This window comes from Sitophilus oryzae, unplaced genomic scaffold (assembly GCF_002938485.1).
Source record: "Sitophilus oryzae breed Bouriz unplaced genomic scaffold, Soryzae_2.0 scaffold_738_pilon_pilon, whole genome shotgun sequence".
NCBI classification, from domain to species: domain Eukaryota; kingdom Metazoa; phylum Arthropoda; class Insecta; order Coleoptera; family Curculionidae; genus Sitophilus; species Sitophilus oryzae.
In genome coordinates this window covers 246,334-266,360 of record NW_022147349.1, presented here as the reverse complement: position 1 = coordinate 266,360, position 20,027 = coordinate 246,334, and the positions used below count along the sequence as shown (strand labels likewise).

The 20,027-nt window shown below is 34.1% G+C and overlaps 1 protein-coding gene across 1 annotated transcript in view; it reads left to right on the top strand.

Moving 5' to 3' along the window:
- The window catches only part of LOC115888458 (protein Wnt-5b-like), a 304,485-nt gene that overhangs the window by 119,885 nt on the left and 164,573 nt on the right, over positions 1-20,027 (top strand). The window contains exon 3 of the mRNA XM_030908203.1: positions 17,361-17,602. Within this exon, the coding sequence (XP_030764063.1) occupies positions 17,361-17,602 (242 nt within the window). The remainder of the gene's footprint in view (positions 1-17,360; positions 17,603-20,027) is intronic.

Here is a 20,027-nt window from a genome sequence, read left to right as displayed (position 1 = left end):
TGTCCGAGAACTTGGAGATTTAGTTTAGCTCTGCGCCGCTGCACGCTGATAGTCGTGCCTGTACTGTGTACGTGTCAGTGTTGCCTGTACTACTGATTAATCCGTAGATTTACGGATTTTGGAGATTTTCTACCATTAAAAATACAGATTTTCTACCATTAAACAGTTTAATATAATATTATACGACTAAACAAAAAACGACGTCAGAGTTGGCTTGGAAATGAAGATCGCTGTTATTTCATATGTAAAATATTATGGTAAATGTCAAGAATCGCCATTTCCAAGCCAATTAAACGACTTTTTTCGAACGTACGACATATTCAGTACCTATAAAAGAATTTCAATTTCTGTTGTTTATTCTATGTTTAACACGAATAAATTTTCAATACATAAACGCGGATTTTTCATCGAAATATATTTTCGTCAAACGTATTGCAGATATTACACATTTTAATGTGGCAACACTGTCGCTTTCAGATCCACACCGTCTCCGATATGTCTTCGCTAACCGAATTAGAGAAAATAAGCGTTTTATGCGTTGACCTCAGAACGATTGGTGTCTCCACCGTACAGCAGCTGATAGGTACTGATTTTATTTCATTCTCAGCTTATTCAACCATTTACAATTACGGTCCCATGTCAGGTTTGGTCTTCTTCTAGGTCTCTTAGTTTCTCGTGGGTACCATGCTGTAATTTTTGTGGTCCACCTGCTGTCCGTCTTTCTTGCGATGTGTCCTGCCCATTGCTGCTACTTGAGGGAATTGGTTCTGTGGATGACATCTATTATCTGCATCTTTTATTAAATCTTCACTATTTTTTACGGACTTTCTTGGTTATTCCCAGCATATTTCGTTTCATTGAGCGTTGTGCGACCTGCAGTTTCCTTATAATATCCGTTTTAAGAACTAACCACATTTTTGTTACAAAGGTATATTATTTTGATGAAATGAGAAATGGGAGCCTTGAAGGAGTTATTCGCTACTTCCCATTCCTTGTTTCATATACTTTAATAGACATATGAATAAAGCCATGAAAAATATAACGTAAAATTTAATTTTAATTGCCGTATCGCATACAGCATAAATACTTTTATCAATTAAGCCAATAATTTATGCTTTTTTGTCCGTATCTTCCAGTTACTTACGTCTTTTTGAACGTTCTTTTACTGATGCGGTATGCGATACGCGAATCCTCTTAAACAAGGATGCGATATACCACCTGGGGCGCATCTCCAATACTGGGCATTTTCGCCCGGCGACTATACAGTAAAATATAAAGCTGAATTGAGAAAGATAAAGGTATAAAACGGGCACCTATATGGTCGAGCGGGCAGATAACGAGCAGGTTGCTCGGAAAAATTAAATACGTCGGCCTGGGACGGTATTATCAGTCACCAGTCATAAACTGACCGTATAGATTGGTTTCGGATAAAGGTGGAGTGAATAGGAGGAAGAGTAGATCTTATACAACAAATATTTCTACTTTATTACGGTATTAACAACATACGTAGGTAGATATGTATAAACGAGGATAGTAAAATCTTCCTATTTTTTCCAAAACTGCAGCTTATTCAGTACCATCTGGTCATCTTAGCTAATTTTTGAGTGTCATATGCTGCTTGTGTTCAAAATGATTATAAAACTACAAAGAAAACCAAAATCTTCATTCAGTAACAGTTTAGCAGTCGTACGAGAAGGTTGTGTTACCGATCGTGCGTTTTGTCTGCCGGTTATTGTACGTTTTGTTTTGTTTTGATTTGACTTGTTTTTGTTCCTGACCCGAAATCAACTCAAAGTTCACTGTTCGTTTAAACTTGACTTTGTTTACTTGTGTTAGATTTTTGCAACATTAATTGATAATTTTTCGACGTACTGTGCGTGAGTTTTAGCTTGTTTATACTTCCGAATTTTATTCAGCTGTCATCGACTTTTATTAATATTATTAATCATTTACATTATTATGGCTGAATTTAAGTGCGACTCTTGTCAAAAAATCCAAAAGGACAGTTATAAGGTTCGCTGTAGTGGAGAGTGTCGAAGAAGTTTTTGTATGACCTGTACAGGACTGGATAAGGCAACAACAATGGTGCTATGTCAACAAAAGTACCACAACGTTAGATTTTTCTGCACTGTCTGCGATTCTCCTACATTAAAATATGTTCATGATAGGACTACACAGCTTCAAGAATGCCAGGTCAAACCAGAAATCATCGAAGCACTAGGATTCTGTTTAAAAAAAAATATTGACATTTTTCCAGTCATAACTGAAATGTATGACATGCTGAGTGACCACGATTCCAAGTAGAAAATTTTACTCAAGAAAATTGATGACATATCCAGGATATCAGATACCACACAAGAATCCTTATTTAAGTCGATAAATGAGATAAAGCAAGACACCTTCAATTTATCATCAATTTTAATGGACAACCATGATGGGTCTGTTAAAGTCCAAGTTCATGACCCATCTAAGGAAGAAATGGCGAAGGAAATGGCTGACCTTAGGCAGAGCGTTAAACAAATGTCGCTCACATTGGAAAAGCTTGTTACAAGGGATAAGACCTGTACAGATCATAATATGCAGCGGAAAAAATCCATTTCAACGCAGACGGGCCCTATAGATCACCAAAATAGTACTTTAGATAGTACTTTAGCTTTTATAGATTCGCCAAAAAAAATAGTTTCACCCAAAATAGTGTCATCGCAACCTCCTAAGGCCGCCATAAGAGAAGACTGGAATTATGTGGTGGTGTCCAGAATTCCACCTCCTTACACAGCGAATCAACTTGCGCACTATGTTAAAGAAAAACTAGGAACCACCGACTTCATCAGATGCTTTCCAATGCTGAAAAATAAGGACAGTTCCCATTCCGATTTCAAAATTGGAGTGCAAAAGAGGTGTCACTTGGTGCAGCTTAAGGACATAAATATGTGGCCGCCGGGAACCATAATAGATTCAACCTCAACATCCTTAAGCCAAGCTTCGTTTACTTCTTCGGTTGAACCTGCTCAAAATCTCAAAATAAACATCATTGAGAACCGCAAGCTACCTCACCTACTTGACCCACCACTGGCAACTATGCCAAGGGAGGTAAGAACTATTAAGATTGGGTCTGACAGGGAGGCTATAGCTGCTTGCAAGTCCCTGGCGATGGAAAATCCAGAAATTATTGTGCAGGGAAGTGCGAAGAGAGATGGTTTGGCAGTTATGGACCCGATGACCCCACCTATAGTACGGCTGTCTCAGGACTCAGATGCGGTAAATGGACGTTACGTGTTGGCCAGGTTGAGGGACCCCTCCATTTTGAAATCTCTTAGGCTATTCCTTGCCTATCTTCACGACCAACCATCCAGTGTGTGTTTTGAAGGACACACTAGTACCAGCATCAAATTGATGCTTGCATCAGAAGGGCTACCTAGTGACCTGGAGTCCTTGCGTAAGTTGTACTACCGCTTCCACAACGCCTATGGTATTGGTTCAACTGAAGTTGATGCAGATCTTTCAGCTTTCAGGTCATTCTTTTCTGCGGAGAGCCTTCTACGACTTCAAAAAATTAGGGAAAGTCATGGCAAATATTATTCCAGTGGTTCCCCAAATAAGAGTAAAAATTTTTAGTTGAATTGACGCGAACAGAGGATCAAGCACCCTCTGAAGAATTAAGCGATAGCAAGCTTGGTCTATTCCTTATTAATATTCAGTCCTTAAGACATAAAACAGATGAATTATATCTTTTACTAGAAGAACTTGAATTTCCAGATATCATTGCCATAACTGAGCACTGGTTGAATTTTGATGAGCCTGTGTTTATTAAAAATTATACCACAGTAGCCAGATTTAATAGAACAAATTTTTCTCATGGAGGTACTATGATAATGTCTTTAAACAACGACTTTTCCGAGGTAACTAGGTACAATGATTTGTTATCTGAAAAAGTATTCGAATTTTCCATTGTCCACCGTAATGCTTATGACCTTTACATTATTTGTATTTGACTCTGACGTGCAATTATTCTGTCATAATCTACTAAGCTTGCTTGAGTCCCTGCCCTTGAAAAGCAAACTAATTTTGTGTGGTGATCTTAATATTGACTTTCTTGGTCTATGTGCTGCTCAGGAGTTTCTTCGGTCCATTTTTGATTCTTTTGGAATGGCCATGCATCTAGGCTCACCTACCAGAATATCCAATACCAGTTCTAGTACTATAGACTATGTTGTATCATCTTTTGATCCTAACTCCATCGCCTGCAACGTCTTTAGCTCGGGTCTCTCTGATCATGAAGCAGTTTTAACTGAATTTTCGATAAAGTCCAAAATCAAAAATGCCCCTCGTAAATTATGTCGTATTTTTTCAGAAAAGAATGCTCAAAAGTTCAGCCACTTATGTAAAACAACCAACTGGAATACTAGCTCTTATGATGTCGACACCGAATTTTCTATTTTCGTAAAAACATTAACCAGTCTAGCGTTCAAATCCTTTCCTCTTAGGCCTATAAAAAATAAGCATAATAAACCTTGGACCACTAAAGGTCTACGCATATCTTCTAAAAACATGCGTTCATTATCTCACTTAAAAAAATTCGCAGACAGTCTCTTCTTCCACAATTACGTAAAACTATACAGAAAAATTTATCATGAGACTATAAGAGCCGCTAAGGACCTTTATTATAATAGGAGAATAGTCAATTCTGGTAATGTTGCTAAGGAAACATGGTCTATTGTGAATGAGTTGAGAAACAAAGCTTCTTCGTCTAGCAATATCTCTAACTCGCTTGAGAACCTTAACGATTACTTTGTAAATGTAGCGAGAAACTTAACTAATACCATATGTCCTCCTCATGATCCACTTTCTTATCTCTCTAATGATAATGTAAACTTGCACAGTTTCTTTTTTTCGCCCGTAGTTCTTGAAGAGCTTCGCAGTACAATTAATACCATCAAAAATAAATCCTCTTCTGGGACCGACGCACAGTGCTTCGTCCCATGGACAAAAATCGAAAAAAAAGTTAAAATTTACTAATATCTGAATATGTAATTTTATACTTATAGCAATGTTCAATCATCCTGTATATTATTTTTCATGATCAGTGTTTTTTGTTAGCAAATATTTTCACTAAAAATAAGTTTTGCGATCATATCAGTGAAATTATCTTATATCAGTGAAAAGAATAACATTCATAGTACTTCTGTATATGGAGTTAAACGGTACGTACTTAATTGAAAGCCACTATGGATATTGTTAAACAAGGTATGTACTTTAAATTTATTTCTAAACAATTCGTGATTGTTTAGTTTTTATTTATTTTTTAAGATGAATCTTAAATGTGTATAAAAATTTTACGTTTTCAAACTTCAAAAAGGCATTTAAAAAAAAACATATCAAAACATATCGTAATTATTGAATATATTTGTTGTCATATTCATACACTTTTAATTTTTGTATAGTTCACCTGCGTCTGCTTGCGACGAACTTTATTTTATAATACTTTTCAAATGGAGTAAAATTGATAAGCAATGCCGATCTGTTAATACTTAGCTTGATCATAAGGACAAGAACTCAAAATTATTTGTATTTCAAAAAATGTGTTCTTTATTAGATATTGATGAACCTTCCAGTCAAATAAGACACCACTTGTGCCTGAAATAGCCCACTATGTTGGAGCGAAACGTCGCATAAAAAAAGTTTCCATCTTTCAATTTATTATAAGAACTCATACCCAAGAAAAGGAAAAAATAATATATGGATATGGTCTCTTGGAGAGGTAACTATTAACATTCGAACCCCTCATACCAACAAAGGGAACACGCGAAACAACGCGAAAAAGTAACATATTAGAAAATGATGTACAGAAACATCTTATAATATGTGAGGATAATTCGTCTACCTGTGATTTGGATACTATAAATTTGGAAGATACTATATTTCTGTCAGCAGTGATTCTTCCGAATCAGAGTAGTTACGATCTATGCATTTTTTTTGTCCTAAAGTAAATTTATAGTATCTTAAGTTTTTTTTTTAATTAAATATAGCATTAATGTTTCTTTTTCATTAAAGAAAAACATTTTTATCTTATATGGGGCTTATATTGTAGGAATCATGTTCTAATGTTATTTCAATTCTTTTTTATCACAGGGATTTTTTTAATACTTACACCGTTTTCATACTATAAATTATTATTTCCTTAGATGGAACACAGCTCCAACGTTTTTATTATTTATAAGATTTTTTTTCATAAACGTGGGACTAAGAACATCACCTTTTAGTACAATGAGAGTACTCATCATATGTGTCAAATAAACCTAGTTTGAATAAATTGCCTACAATAAAAGAGAAGTTTTGCATTTTTGTCCTCTAGAGCCATATGATCGAAGCACTGTGCGACGGGCTAACTTTAAAAATGTTTTCGAATCTGCCAGAAAGCACTCTGAATCACCTAACAACTTTAATAAACATGTCGTTCCAAAATGGTATTTTTCCAAAATGTCTTAAGACGGCAATAATCATTCCTCTGCACAAAGGAGGAGACAAAGATGAAGCTTCTAACTATCGCCCAATTGCACTCCTTCCAACGCTATCTAAGATCATAGAAAGGTTGGTTAAAAGAAGGCTGGTATCTTTTCCGTTTAAGTACAAAATACTTACTGAATATCAATTTGGATTTCTAAGCAACAAGTCCACAAATGACGCTATGTTTTCCCTCCTTAATAAAGTTTACTCCAGCCTAAACAACCATCATTCTACAGCAACAATTTTCTGTGATTTTTCTAAGGCATTCGATTGTGTAAGTCATAAGATCCTAATTAATAAACTGCAGCACTATGGGTTCAGGGGATCATCTCTCGAATGGTTTAAGTCGTATCTGAGCAACAGAAGTCAACTTGTGAGGGTGGATACCACGTTGTCTTCTAGCAAGCCAATAGAATGTGGAGTACCACAAGGCTCAGTACTAGGCCCTATTTTGTTTTCTTCTTTTATTAACGACATTGCTAACATAAACATCAGTGGCAAAATATGTCTTTTGCGGACGACACTAGCTTCACTTGGAGCAACAAGGACATCACGGCACTTCATAGGATTATATCAAATGACTTAATCACCATTAAATCTTGGTGCGATTCGAACCTCCTGAGTCTCAACATTTCTAAAACTAAAGCTTTGTCGTATAAAAACTCGTTGCAGCCTTTTGTACTTAACAACACCACCATTGACGTCGTAAAATCTGTAAAATTTTTAGGGCTTGTTGTGGACAATTCTCTGAACTGGGACATACATATCGAAGCTTTGTCGAAAAAATTGAGCTCTGCCTGTTTTGCATTAAGGTCTGTTTCTAAGGAGCTTAACTTGTCAGTGGCTAGAACTGTTTATTATGCACTTCTTGAGTCGCACCTCAGGTATGCCCTTCCATTCTGGGGTACGTGTTGTGCGACTCAATTTGACAGCATTTTCAAGCTCCAGAAGAGAGCTGTTCGATATTCACTAGGACTAAACAGCAGAACTCATTGCCGGGACTTTTTTAAGGAATTAAGAATATTGACTCTTCCTTCCTTATTTATATTTGAATCCGTTTGCCTAATACGTAAACATGTATCAGCTTCTCAAGAAAGGCCATCTCACACTTATCCACTCAGGAACGCGGAGCAAGATCTTTATCTACCTACCCTATCTACCTACAAAAAAATGCACAATCACCTGCCATTTGAAATCAAATCCATAACATCATTTTTTTCATTTCGCAAAGCATTGAACTCTTATTTACTAGACAAGGCTTTCTACGCGGTAAATGAATTATATTTGAATTGAAAATCGAATTTGATCTTGAAAACACTGGTCTAATGTTTGCTATTGCTATATTTACTAATGACATCGAAATTAATTTATTTAGAGGTCATTGATATTTTGCTATAAACTGGCTAAATATTTTTGAATGTTATTTTAAATTTTTTGTTCTTTGACATTGTAAACATTTATAAATGTTTATTTTAACAATAAGACTGACAATATTATTTATATAATGTTTTGTATTATCTTTTGTTTGTTTGTTTGTGTACCTTGTTTTTTTTCTACTTTGTTTGTTAGTTTACCTTTGTCTACAAATTGAAAAATTTTTTGACAATAAAGGCATTTATTTATTTATTTATTTATTAGAACCATTCATTCAAAAACTTCATTCAGAACCTCGCAATTAGTGGAATAAATTAGTAGTTTCAATTAGCGTAAAAGTTTGTTCCTTTAATTTCAATGTAAGCATTCAGAACGTCAAAATTAGTGGTAGACATTTTCAATTAGTAGAAAAAGTTATCTAAGTAATTTTTTTTTATCTTAAGTAACTTTTTACTTTTCCACTAATTATACTTCAAAAATTACGAGAAATGTCATTTTAGCCTTTGACTATCTTACGTCAAGAGAAATTGTGGTTAGAAATCAAAAGTTGATTGTTTTATAAGCTAAATATTAGCTTTCTCTATGGATACAACATACAACTGAGTAACGCAAACTGTTGCTAGTATATTCTATTAATTTTAATTGTGTTTTTTTAAACATTGTGAATGATCGTAAACTAAAAAGTATAAAGTGTAATTAAAGCCACTCATTTATTCCACTAATTGCGAGTTTCTGAGTGAAGCTTAGAGCTTCATTCAGAACCTGGAAATCAGTAGAACAAATTAGTAGTTTCAATTGGCCGTAGAAGTATGTTCACCTAATTTTAATGTAAGCATTCAGAACGTCATAATTAGTGGTAGTAATTTTGAATTAGTGGAAAAAGTTAACAAACTTTTGACTTTTCCACTAATTATACTTCAGAATTTACGAGAAATGTCATTTTGGCCTTTGATTATCACCCATATTATCACCCGTCAAGAAAAATTTTGGTTAGAAATCAAAAGTTTATTGTTTTATAAGCTAAATATTATGCTTTCTCTATGGATATAACAGACTACCGCAAGCTGTTGCTAGGATATTTTATTAATTTTAATTGTGTTTTTTAGACATTGTGAATGATCGTAAACTAAAAAGTATAGAGTGTAATTGAAACCACTAATTTATTCCACTAATTGGGAGGTTCTGAATGAAGCTTAAGACTATCTATTTTTAAATTAACTCTATTTTTATATTAAAATAGGTAACAATGCAAAATCAGACAATGCTTGTCAAAAGCATATCTTAAATTGTCAATATTATCATTGTCAAAAAATGTAATATGTTTTGTTGGTTATGCTCTCTACATTACTACTTGATTACTACGTTTACTACGTTAGAGTACCTACTGTTAGTGCCCCCGAAATAAAATGTTGTAATTTAAAACTGGTTTGAATGAGGCAAAAGCCTAACGTTTAGAAAATTCAATTTGACATTGACAAAATTATAGGATGACAGTTTAAGTAAGTTTGCATTTGCCTAGTTTTGCATTGTTACCGGGTCAGTTTTAATTTAAAAATAGATGCAGATTATCTTAAATTACTTAAAATCGGCTTGTCCGAAATTGTTCAAATTTGGCACGTGTATTCAGCATACGGAGCCATTTGAAAAATCTACTTACGACAGGGAACCCAATTCAAAATTTGTATTCGATTTCCTATGTTTCCAGCGCGATGTACCACTTAACATATGGTATAACATGGTATTAAAACATGGTATAAAAACCAAAAGATTTTTTGTACGTGTGTATACCATAGTATACCACATACATAGTGTATACCATAGTGTATACCATCCTGGACAGTTCATCTACGTGATCTGTATTTTAATGCAAGCGACGTTTTTACGTATGTAGGAAAATGTGGTAGAAAAAAATAAACTATTTTAAAAACTTTCATGTATACTACTGAAATGAAGATAATATATCTAAACTAAATATAATCTATTACAGCTGTAGTAAAGTGAGTAAATAATTGTGAAAAATAAACTTCCAATACTAGATACAATATTTTTCGTAAACACCTACTTGTCCGGTTTAAAATGTTGATGCAAAATCTGGCAATACCGCATAGAAAGGTATTCACCGAATTTATTTCCACAGGTACCCACGAAATTTATCTCTTTTTAATACATTTGATTTGTCATTAATTTGTCTACATCGCTGTCTTGCGCGTTAACATCCACACCACGGAGTTTTGATGACGAGATCGGTATATTCGCTATTCGGAAAGATTTGGTAAACGGAATAGATTGTTACAATAATTAGCTGCTCCGATTAAACAGGTTGCACTGTATCTGTATAAGCTTTTGAAATTGAACATCATATTTTCTATTTTACTGCTTAGTTAGGAAGATCTTAATAAGGTATTAGAGAAGACTACTCGTATGTGTATGAATGTCATTAATAGTTATACAAAGTTATGTACTCTAATATGTTACTCCTTTTTAGTAAATTCTATAACTTCTATAAGGTAGTGTAAGTAAACTTTCATCTTTAAAACCGCTTATTAAACGAAAAATGTTCGCATTATTTTAATAAATCGTAGGTTGAATTAAAGGGATGAATTTTTCGACACTTTTTTAGCATTAATTTTAATGCTAAACAAGTGCTACATAATTATGTACAGTACGTCGATCTGTTCTGTAGCTACGGGGCATCCGTAAAGGAGGAAACGAAATTCTCTATTAGCCGGCAATTCATGGGCGTGCCATAAATATTTTAGATACCTAACATTACTTTCGTATCAGCGGCGTGCGGTCCATGGAAGCGGGGGAAGCACCGCTTCCCTAAACTTTTTAAAGATAAAAAAATAGTTAAACGTTAATAATACTGTTATTTTATAACAAAAGATTAATTTAATTTGTTAAAATTATTTATTTGAAACCTTACATAAACGTAGTAAATTTTACTGCATGGATGCGCGCTTGGAAATCGCCGTCGGTCGCCTATCCCTCCTTCATGTAGGTGTTATTGACCTCGAACGCAATCGACTAATTTAAGCCGGAAAATCGCGCACAATTGCTAGCCAGGGCAGCGATCTTTCGGCCGCCTTCCTCGACTTTTAATTTATCAGGACGGGTTCGCTTGCGATTTTAGGCAATATTGTATTTTTTCGATTCGGAGGTAATATTGTATTTTTTTCGAATTCAACTTAGTATTAACTGTTTCGTTTGTAATGAAGGCTCAAGAAGGACAATCTTCTGCTTCTGGTAGTGTGGACAATAATTTAGACTGTGTTTGTGTTGTATGTGTGTTATTAAAAAAGGGATTTTCTAGTCGGAACTTCCAAGAAAGAAGTGACATTTTATAAGTGACAGTATTAAGTCTGGTAGGCCAACGGTTCCTATCAAGAAAATGTCTTCAAATCGGGTTTTTTACCGATTCGCTTCCCCGCCTATAATTGTCACCGCACGCCGCTGTTTTGTATACACAAATTTCAAAAATATCAGTTTTATTTTTTGCAATGCTTTTCTACGTAGAATGTAGAATGTTTAGGAAGGGAGTTAATCACCGCGACCTTATAAGATCTATTGTGTGTTCCCATTTCTTGAGATATAACGAGTTATAACTCATCATACAGTCTCAGGGCTCTAACAAAAGCCAGTATCTGAGACGGCCCTACCCCTACAGAGGTCAGCTCTCCATCCTCGACATCAGCCGTACCAAAGTTCGGTCGACGTCTCGGCGCACTCAGTAATAAGGTGTTCTGGTGTTTCCCCAATTTCCCTACAGAATCTGCATTAGCCGTTGTTTCTCAGCTTCAGCCTACTGAGGTGTTCGTTGAGGAGACAGTGTCCTGTTAGAAACCCCGTGACAATCCGAAGATTGTTTTTACTTAAATCAAGGAAAATCTTTGATTTTTCTCGGTCGTAAGTTCTAAGGAACTTTTTCGAGTGTCTTAGATTGTTGGAGGACACCCATTCCAGATTATGGATGGAGTCTTCCAGGTTCTTCAGTTCCGCTTTCAGTTGGTCTCCGCTTGGAAAAGAGAACGGTTCTGGTCCAGTTAGTGGATTGTTCGCTTCTTTTCTAGCTAGATCATTTGCTTTCATTGCCTTCTATCCCTTGGTAAGCAGGCACTAAGGTAGGTGGACTTTATTTTCTTTGCCTAATCTGTTGAGTTTCTCTAGGCATTCTCTGGCCAACTTCGAATTGATGATTACTGAGTTGATCACGTTCAGTGCTGCTCGACTATCGGATAAGATGGCTATTTCCTGTTTTCGATAGTTCCTATCTAAGATAAAATGTACGCATATTTCGATAGCGTAGATTTCGGCCTGAAGGATGCTGGGGTAGGTGCCCATTGATTCGGAGTATTTAGTTTTCGGCCCAAATACAGCTCCGTCCCTGCTTTGGTTTTGGAAGCATCAGTATACCACGTTATGGTATAGTCCGATGACACATTTTTATTGAAACACTCTGTATTTAAAGAATAACGTTACCAGAAATTAACAATTTTATTATTGCAAAGAGATTTTTCCATTATACAGCACGGCATTTATTACATCATTACTCTCAAAAACTTTTAAACTTTTTCTCGAGCATTAACCGTAATAAATAAGCATTAGTGCACAAGCATAAAAGCGGCACTTTCTACATATGGATTTTACGATAATCGGCATTATTATCTTTTTCCTGTGCGGGGTTGCAAAAGCGGCTTTTTTCGAGCTGCTTAAAATAATATTATATGTGTACTTATTGAAATCTTCCGACGTTCTAAAATAAATGTTATCTTGTGTGGCGGCTCTTTTTGACAGATTAAAACGGTCTAGAAAAATTCGTTACGCTTCCGTAAGTATCATGCGGTCGGCTTAGTACCATGGGATTATTGTTTATGTTCGGTTCTGTTATGCATTCCGGTGAAGGATAAGGACTTTATTAAAAGCGATATATTTGAATGATTTAGTTTTTAGTTATTAATCGGTGATGATATTTAGTATCAGCTTATTTATATCGGATGTCTGTACGTTCTGGTGGAATGTCCAGGTCCACGTCATTTGCATATAGGGTTTCTATACGTCTAGATTTCTGTCCAGGGTGGTCCGGTTGGCATTTGCAAAAATGACCGGGAAATCTAACCGTAATAATAAATTAACTTTGTTGAATATTGATTGGTTTGGTTTCATATTTTTTTCTGGTGAACATTAAAATATGTAGCATTTATAGTAACTTTTACCCTCAAAATTTCATTCCAATCACTAAAAGTACTTCGAAGAAAATCGCAATAAATCGAAAGATTATTAAGATTTTAACACCCTGTAGCTACCAAACAATCGAACCTATGTTGATATTGAGATGAACCGCCCATTTAAAAATAGACATATTTGTTAAAATTCAAAATATTCATGTTTAAGACACTCTGTACACATATTTAAAAATTATTGATTTTTAAAATATTATTCACAAACTAGAGAGCGGGAAATCAGGGACGACCAGAGATAGTTGTTAGATAATAGCTTCTATATAGACTACCATTCGAGACGCATTGATATTATTTTGGTTCTTGAATTTTGTGACAAAGAATGTTATTATAGGTAAAGTAAATGTTTTCTTATTGTAATTCTGTTCTACAGCGTTTCTTTATTTGATCTGACAAAGCAAATATATAACATGTGTATGCATTTAATGGAATCTATTTATGCTGTAAATAATTTCAGTGTAAAAGTAATCTAAATAAAATCGTTTACTGTTCCTTCGTGCCGATGTTTGTGGTTTGTGAGAATAAGGGCCTTGTTTTGTGTACTAACATTTTTCGTCCGTGCATGGGCGAATATCTTAGCTCGCCAAAGGGCAACCAGAAACAATAAATATAATAACTTATGATCTAAAGATATTTGCACCAGACCTTCAACTTTAGAGTCGATCTCCGCAACCAGGTGTTGTGAACATACATTTAATATGGTTATATGTATATGTATATTCGACAAATTGTATAAAATATTATTTTTACCCTTATTCTACGGCTATGCCTAAAGAATTTAAGGTACGAAAAATACCATCAACATTATTATTCTTCTCAGAAAGATGGGTGATGCAAATAAACAGAACCATTTTTGAGAACAGTTTCTATATCTTTCTCTTTTATTAAAGTTCAGAACAGCATAGTTAGATTCTCTGGAATAGTGATCATGGTTTCTCTGCCGTGCTCTTTTACATGTGAATTCCAGGCAGAGTACGGCACTCCTTTCATTTCATTTAATAAAATAAGTAGGGCAATTTACAAATTTAGCGTTTTATTTACATAACCTATTATCCTCAAATTTCTCAAAATATTGCTTCTGTCGAGGCGCATCCAAGGTAATCACATATAAAAAAATAGTTAACACTTTCTTTCATTTAAATTTCTTGTTATACCAGTTGGCCAAAATATTATCTCTTCAACTTTGTTGACGAATATGGGTTGTTACACTACAATATGAAAAATAAATCTTATTTTTACATGAGGAATCTCTCCACGAGAGATTGCACATGTTTTTGAAACACCCTGTTTAAAGCGAGGGTATCACTAATCTTAATAAAGGGAATTTTCGATTTTTAAATAAAAAAATGCGTTCAAAAGTTTTCCTTTTTCTCTATAAGCTACTGTTGACAAAGCCAAAACGGGCGATGACAGATTAACATGGTAATCGATTTTCCTTTCTTTCATTACATGGGGATTTATTAAGTTAATATGCACGCATTAGCCACGGTTGCCAGCCTCTTCGATCGGCCTTTAAAAATGGCGTCGATGATTGAACATTTTCATACATAATGCGCCGTCCTGCGACTTTCTGGCATGATTGATTGTACTATTAAATAACATAGGATATAATGATCGATTAATTTCGGTATTAAATTCCGACGGAGGCCCGTAGATATGTGGCTTTTTATTTTTGTGGAAGGCATTTTAATTGCTTTGAATAATTCAGTTTATTCAGCTATCATTAATTATATGAGCGTATTTTTATCTCTTATTCAGATTTAAAATTATGGCGTAATAATTTCGAACATATTTGAAATACCACAATTAAGTGTCGTAATTATTGTTAAGTTGATGTTGAGTTGAATGGGATTGAAATATTTTAACAATTTTTTTTGTTAAAAGTTAACTCAACGTGAAAAGAATACACAAGGCCTTGCTAAAAAACCTGCCTTTAACTAAAAAATACTGTGGTGTTGTCAAATTCGAAAATCGAAAATTAACGTTTTTGAATTTTCAATTCCGATCTTTGTTATAAATTATTGATAGTGAAACAAATACAGGGTGGCGCTTCTCATACGACGGGGGGGCTTCGGGGGGAACGGTTTGGTTTGGTTTGGTTTGGTTGCTAATATGACTTTATATTGAAATGAAATTTTGGTAGCATATGTAGGTTAGTTTAGAGCATTGTTTAAAAATATAGAGGATTCTACAAGGTGTCCCCAAAAAAAGTTAATAATATAGAACACCCTATATATTAATTGATTTTTGGATTATATAAAGGTGAGTTTCATCAACGAAGCATATGCCTAAAATGTAAGGATTTTGACATATTTAACATTTCGTGAAAATGAAGAATAAATTTTAAATTTCAATAACAGCTACCTAAATTTTAATTTGCCCCGTATAGCTTGATATTTAGTTAAAATAATCGTTGTTTGTTTGGTTCAATTAAATTAAAATTTGACCCGAAAAGCTATACAGGGTGAGACAAAATTAATATTGAACATTGTCGCATTTAAAAGCAAGTTACTCCTTTATTTGCAGTAGAGTAAAATACTCATCGGTAATAAAAAATAGACGTTTAAAATATTTTTTTTAAGTATTACAGAATTAAAACTAGATATAAACGTATAATTATGTGACAAAAATTAGCTAGAGGAAATCAAATGCTCAAAATGCTTCGTTTCCTGTTCACTGCATAAAATCATTCTCTTTTCAAAAGATCTTTTCGTGTTAAGAGGTATATGTAGAGTTCTATTTCGAAAAACAGCCACAATAATTGCTCTCGTGTTGTCGAAAATACTTGGTCGAGTTTTCTAAACACTGTCTTTAACATACCCCCATAAAAAAGTCGAGACTAGACAAATCTGGAGCATTTGAATATTCTGTTAAATGGAAAATGCGCACTGCAGTCACCAACTAATAGAATCAAATCAATTCTCTCTGATATAGGATAAGTTTGCATTTTTGGCAAATTTTTGAGATTTTTTTGGCTGGTACAAAATGATAACTAGTTGTTAAAGTTGAACTAATGTGACAGCTATGTTGAAGTAACGTCAGACCTATTACAGCCACCTAGATTTTATCAAATAATAAAAATCTACTGACACTAAATCATAAAAATGAAAATATCTAGCAAAATCTTTGTTTAAAGGTTAGACAACCTTAGTAGTATTTTTGAAAGACATGAATTCCCGATTGAATATCGGAATAATATACTGGGTATTCCGTTTAAAATAAAAAAGTAACTTGCTTTTAAATGTGACCAATTACCAATATTAATTTTGTCTTATCCTGTATAACTTTTCAATTTAATGGAATTCTCTAGTGGCGTGCGGTGACATTTTCAGAAGGGAAAGCGATTCGATAAGGTAATAAAAAAAGTCGAAAAGTATTTTTGTATACACTTACACCCCGTCCTACGTAGGCGACGAAACGCGGGACACGTATGTGACGTTATCAAATAACGTTTTCTTATGAACAATGAATAATTTCTTATGAAACTTATTAATTAGGTCTGTTATCGATGGTTAAAAAAGTGTCCTGCTAGAGGTGGGAATTCCTAAGGAACTAGTTTCTCTAGAGGAATAGTTCCTTAAATTAGGTCTTTAGTTCACAATAGTTCCCGATTAACATCCCCGTTGCTTGTTAATGGGTTTCGTTGTTAGTCAGACATCTGTTAACAGAGCCTAAAACCGTAACAGTATGATCTGTATAATTTTTATAATATACGAAATATAACGAGACGTGTAATTGCGTATGTTAAAAACATATAGGTGAGTTTTATTCCAGATAAAAAAAATAAAAAATAAACTCAAATCAGAGTTTAAAAAACTGTATCACAAATCCTAGGTACCCAACCTAGGTACCCAAACTATTTTTATTTTAATAAAAATAGTCGGCTGATTAAATGCCGGGTGTGGGATTCGAACCTGGTTGAGGTACTGGCCTGTACCTCTACGCCACCAAAATTTCTACCACTATCACAACCAAAAGAAACCACAAAGAAAAATGATCTTTGAAATAATGAGTATTTTTTATTATCTATTTGTTTAGTAAATGTATATTTGAGTTGTAAAAAGATGTTGAACAAAAACGTTGGTATTTTAAATTCGGTCAAATTTAATGTTCATCAAGCCGGTCCCACACGATGTGTAAACACCTTACAACATTGGACACATGAACATTTGCCACATCGTGTAGGACCGGCTTCACTATTTATTTTGATAATTTAATATGATAGATTATTTTTATTTGTTGCAGGAGAATGGGAATGATCATGGACGAGATGATGCAGAATGATCAAGGTAGTCCATCCTGTAAAGCTCTACCTGGATTAAGTCCAGGTCAAGCTCGTCTGTGCCAATTATATCTGGACCATATGAACGCAGTAGCGATGGGCGCCAAACAAGCACTGAACGAATGCAAACATCAGTTTCAAAATCGACGATGGAACTGCTCGTTGCTGGATGACGTGAACGTGTTCGGACCTGTAATTACAATCGGTATGTTTTAACTTAAGGACGGTCCACACTTGCTATATAACACTGCTATATAGCAAAGTTATATAACATGTTATATGTTTTTAGTCATATTTAGCAAATTTCGCTGCTATATAACTTGTTAGATGTTATCCATTTGTAGTCGGTAAAGATCAAAAGATGTTGTACAACACTGCTATTGTAACATGAAACAATGCGTCCAGACTTGTTAAATTTCTAGTTTAGCCGCTCATATTTTCAGGGATGTACGCGACAGAATTTTAGTGTGGTGAACTGATATTGGTTTGTTTATTTACTGGTCAATAATATCGTAAGATCGAAAAAAACTGCGTCCAATTGGCTTGGACATGACGATCGATGACATTCCCCATATAATTTTCTATATAGAATGACAGCGATCTTCCATTTTTTTCGATCGTATATTAATGGTATTCTTATATTAATGAATTAGAGCCAAGAGCAGACTTGTCAAGTAATTAAGTTGTATAGAGATCATACAGTGTTATGGGATATCCGTAGTCCCTCATTTAAAGTGAAATAAAAAAAAGCATGATGCATGGTTAAAAATTGCAAGAAGTATGTATTTGGAAAAATAAAAAGTTTAGAAAAAAATGCGTTATCCGAGGCGTTGTCTAATAGGTCAGTTTCAGAGGGAACAAAAGAAATGCAAATCAGGTACTGGTTTAGATGAAGTGGATAATTCAAAATGGTTTGCTTTTAAGTTATTAATAATGTTTTTAAAAGACAAAATCGCTTTTTTCTCCACTTTCTTTCTCTTTCTTCAAAAGTAATTACGCACGCCGCTGCTGCGAGCAGAACCTCTTTCTCGTCAAAGCGATTCATGATTACGAAAACTATAATGTGGACGGCTCCCGGGTTTTTAACATATTATATGTAGCTTGTTAAATAGCAATGTTATATAACATGTTACTAAATGTGGACCCTCCTTTAGAGTTAACTAAAATACTAATTTTAAACAATTGTTCAAATATACCCATCTTCAGCAGTAGTAAGTAGCTCGTTGGGTGGTGAAGCACTTTTTGCTGTAAATATTTGTCAAAATAGGGCACATATTCTTTTGCTAATATATCCGATATAAAAAATTGTGGAAGTTCATATACGGTTTGAAGTTGAACTTTAACCTTCAATAACTTTCAAAGGAGTCAATTAAATGAAAACTAATTTCAGACCTTTTTTGAAGACCGTTCAATTTCCTACAAGAATATGTATTGCTTTTTACAAAACGCTCATTTGTTAGAACGCAATGAAGTTCAAAAAATGAAAAAAAGTTTCCCCGTGTTATTTAAATGGGAAATAGAAAATATAATAATACGATGAGACACCTCTTAATATTAAGAGCTCAAACCTTATCAGAATTTCTTTTTCGTCATTCTGAACGATTTTTTCAAGGCAATTAAAAATATATTTTTTTGGCACACCCTAGTCCTAGTGTTATATTTTTGTTATTTTTAGTCCTATTTTCATGATTTTTTAGCAAGCTGTATATTATAATTATATTAACTTTAATTTGTAAAATAAAAACACTAAATCACCACAATACACCAAAATACTTTTACTTTTACACTGGACACGCGTTTCGCTAACCATATTAGCATCATCAGCAGATGATTATAAACTAAAGTACAATCTACAAGTTGAGCGTTTATATACTCGCTCAGTGGGCACCGAGTGGGCGTGGCAAAATCTAGCAAACCGAGTCAGAGCCCACTGAGCGTAACAGTTAGATTTCGGCCACTAGAGTAGTAGGAACAAAGAATTTGAAGGAATTGGACCGTTGACTCTGTTCATACTATCTTTACATTTATTAATTCTGATGCTTTCATATGCATCTAATTACATGTAATTTGAGACTTGTTTAATTAATTTTAAATTATTAAGATCTATACAATGTTCTTTATCAACAATATGTTCGGCAACGCAAGATTTATCCGGTCTACCATATCTTATCTGAGCTAAATGTTCTTTAAATCTAGTTAATATTGATCTTCTAGTTTGCCCAACATATTTCTGATTACAATCTTTACAAGAAATTTCATAAATACCCGACCTTTCCAGTGGAGGTGTTTTATCTTTTGGATTACCTAATAATTGTTGTAATTTATTATTAGCACTATACACAAGTTTATAATTGACATTCTTAAAAATTCCTTTTAGACCACGGGATAACTCTATCAAACGGTATCGAAAAATGTTTAGACGTATCTTTCTCCACTTGAAAAGTCGAATTTTCAGAAATCATTAACCTATACCTACGTTTTCTAATTAATTTATCAACTAGTGAAGGAGAATATCCATTACACTCAGCTACATTCCTAATGTAATCTCTTTCTATTTCATATCTTTCGTTGGAAAGTGGGAAACTAAGTAATCTATGAACTAAGAAATTTAAACTAGCTATTTTATGTTC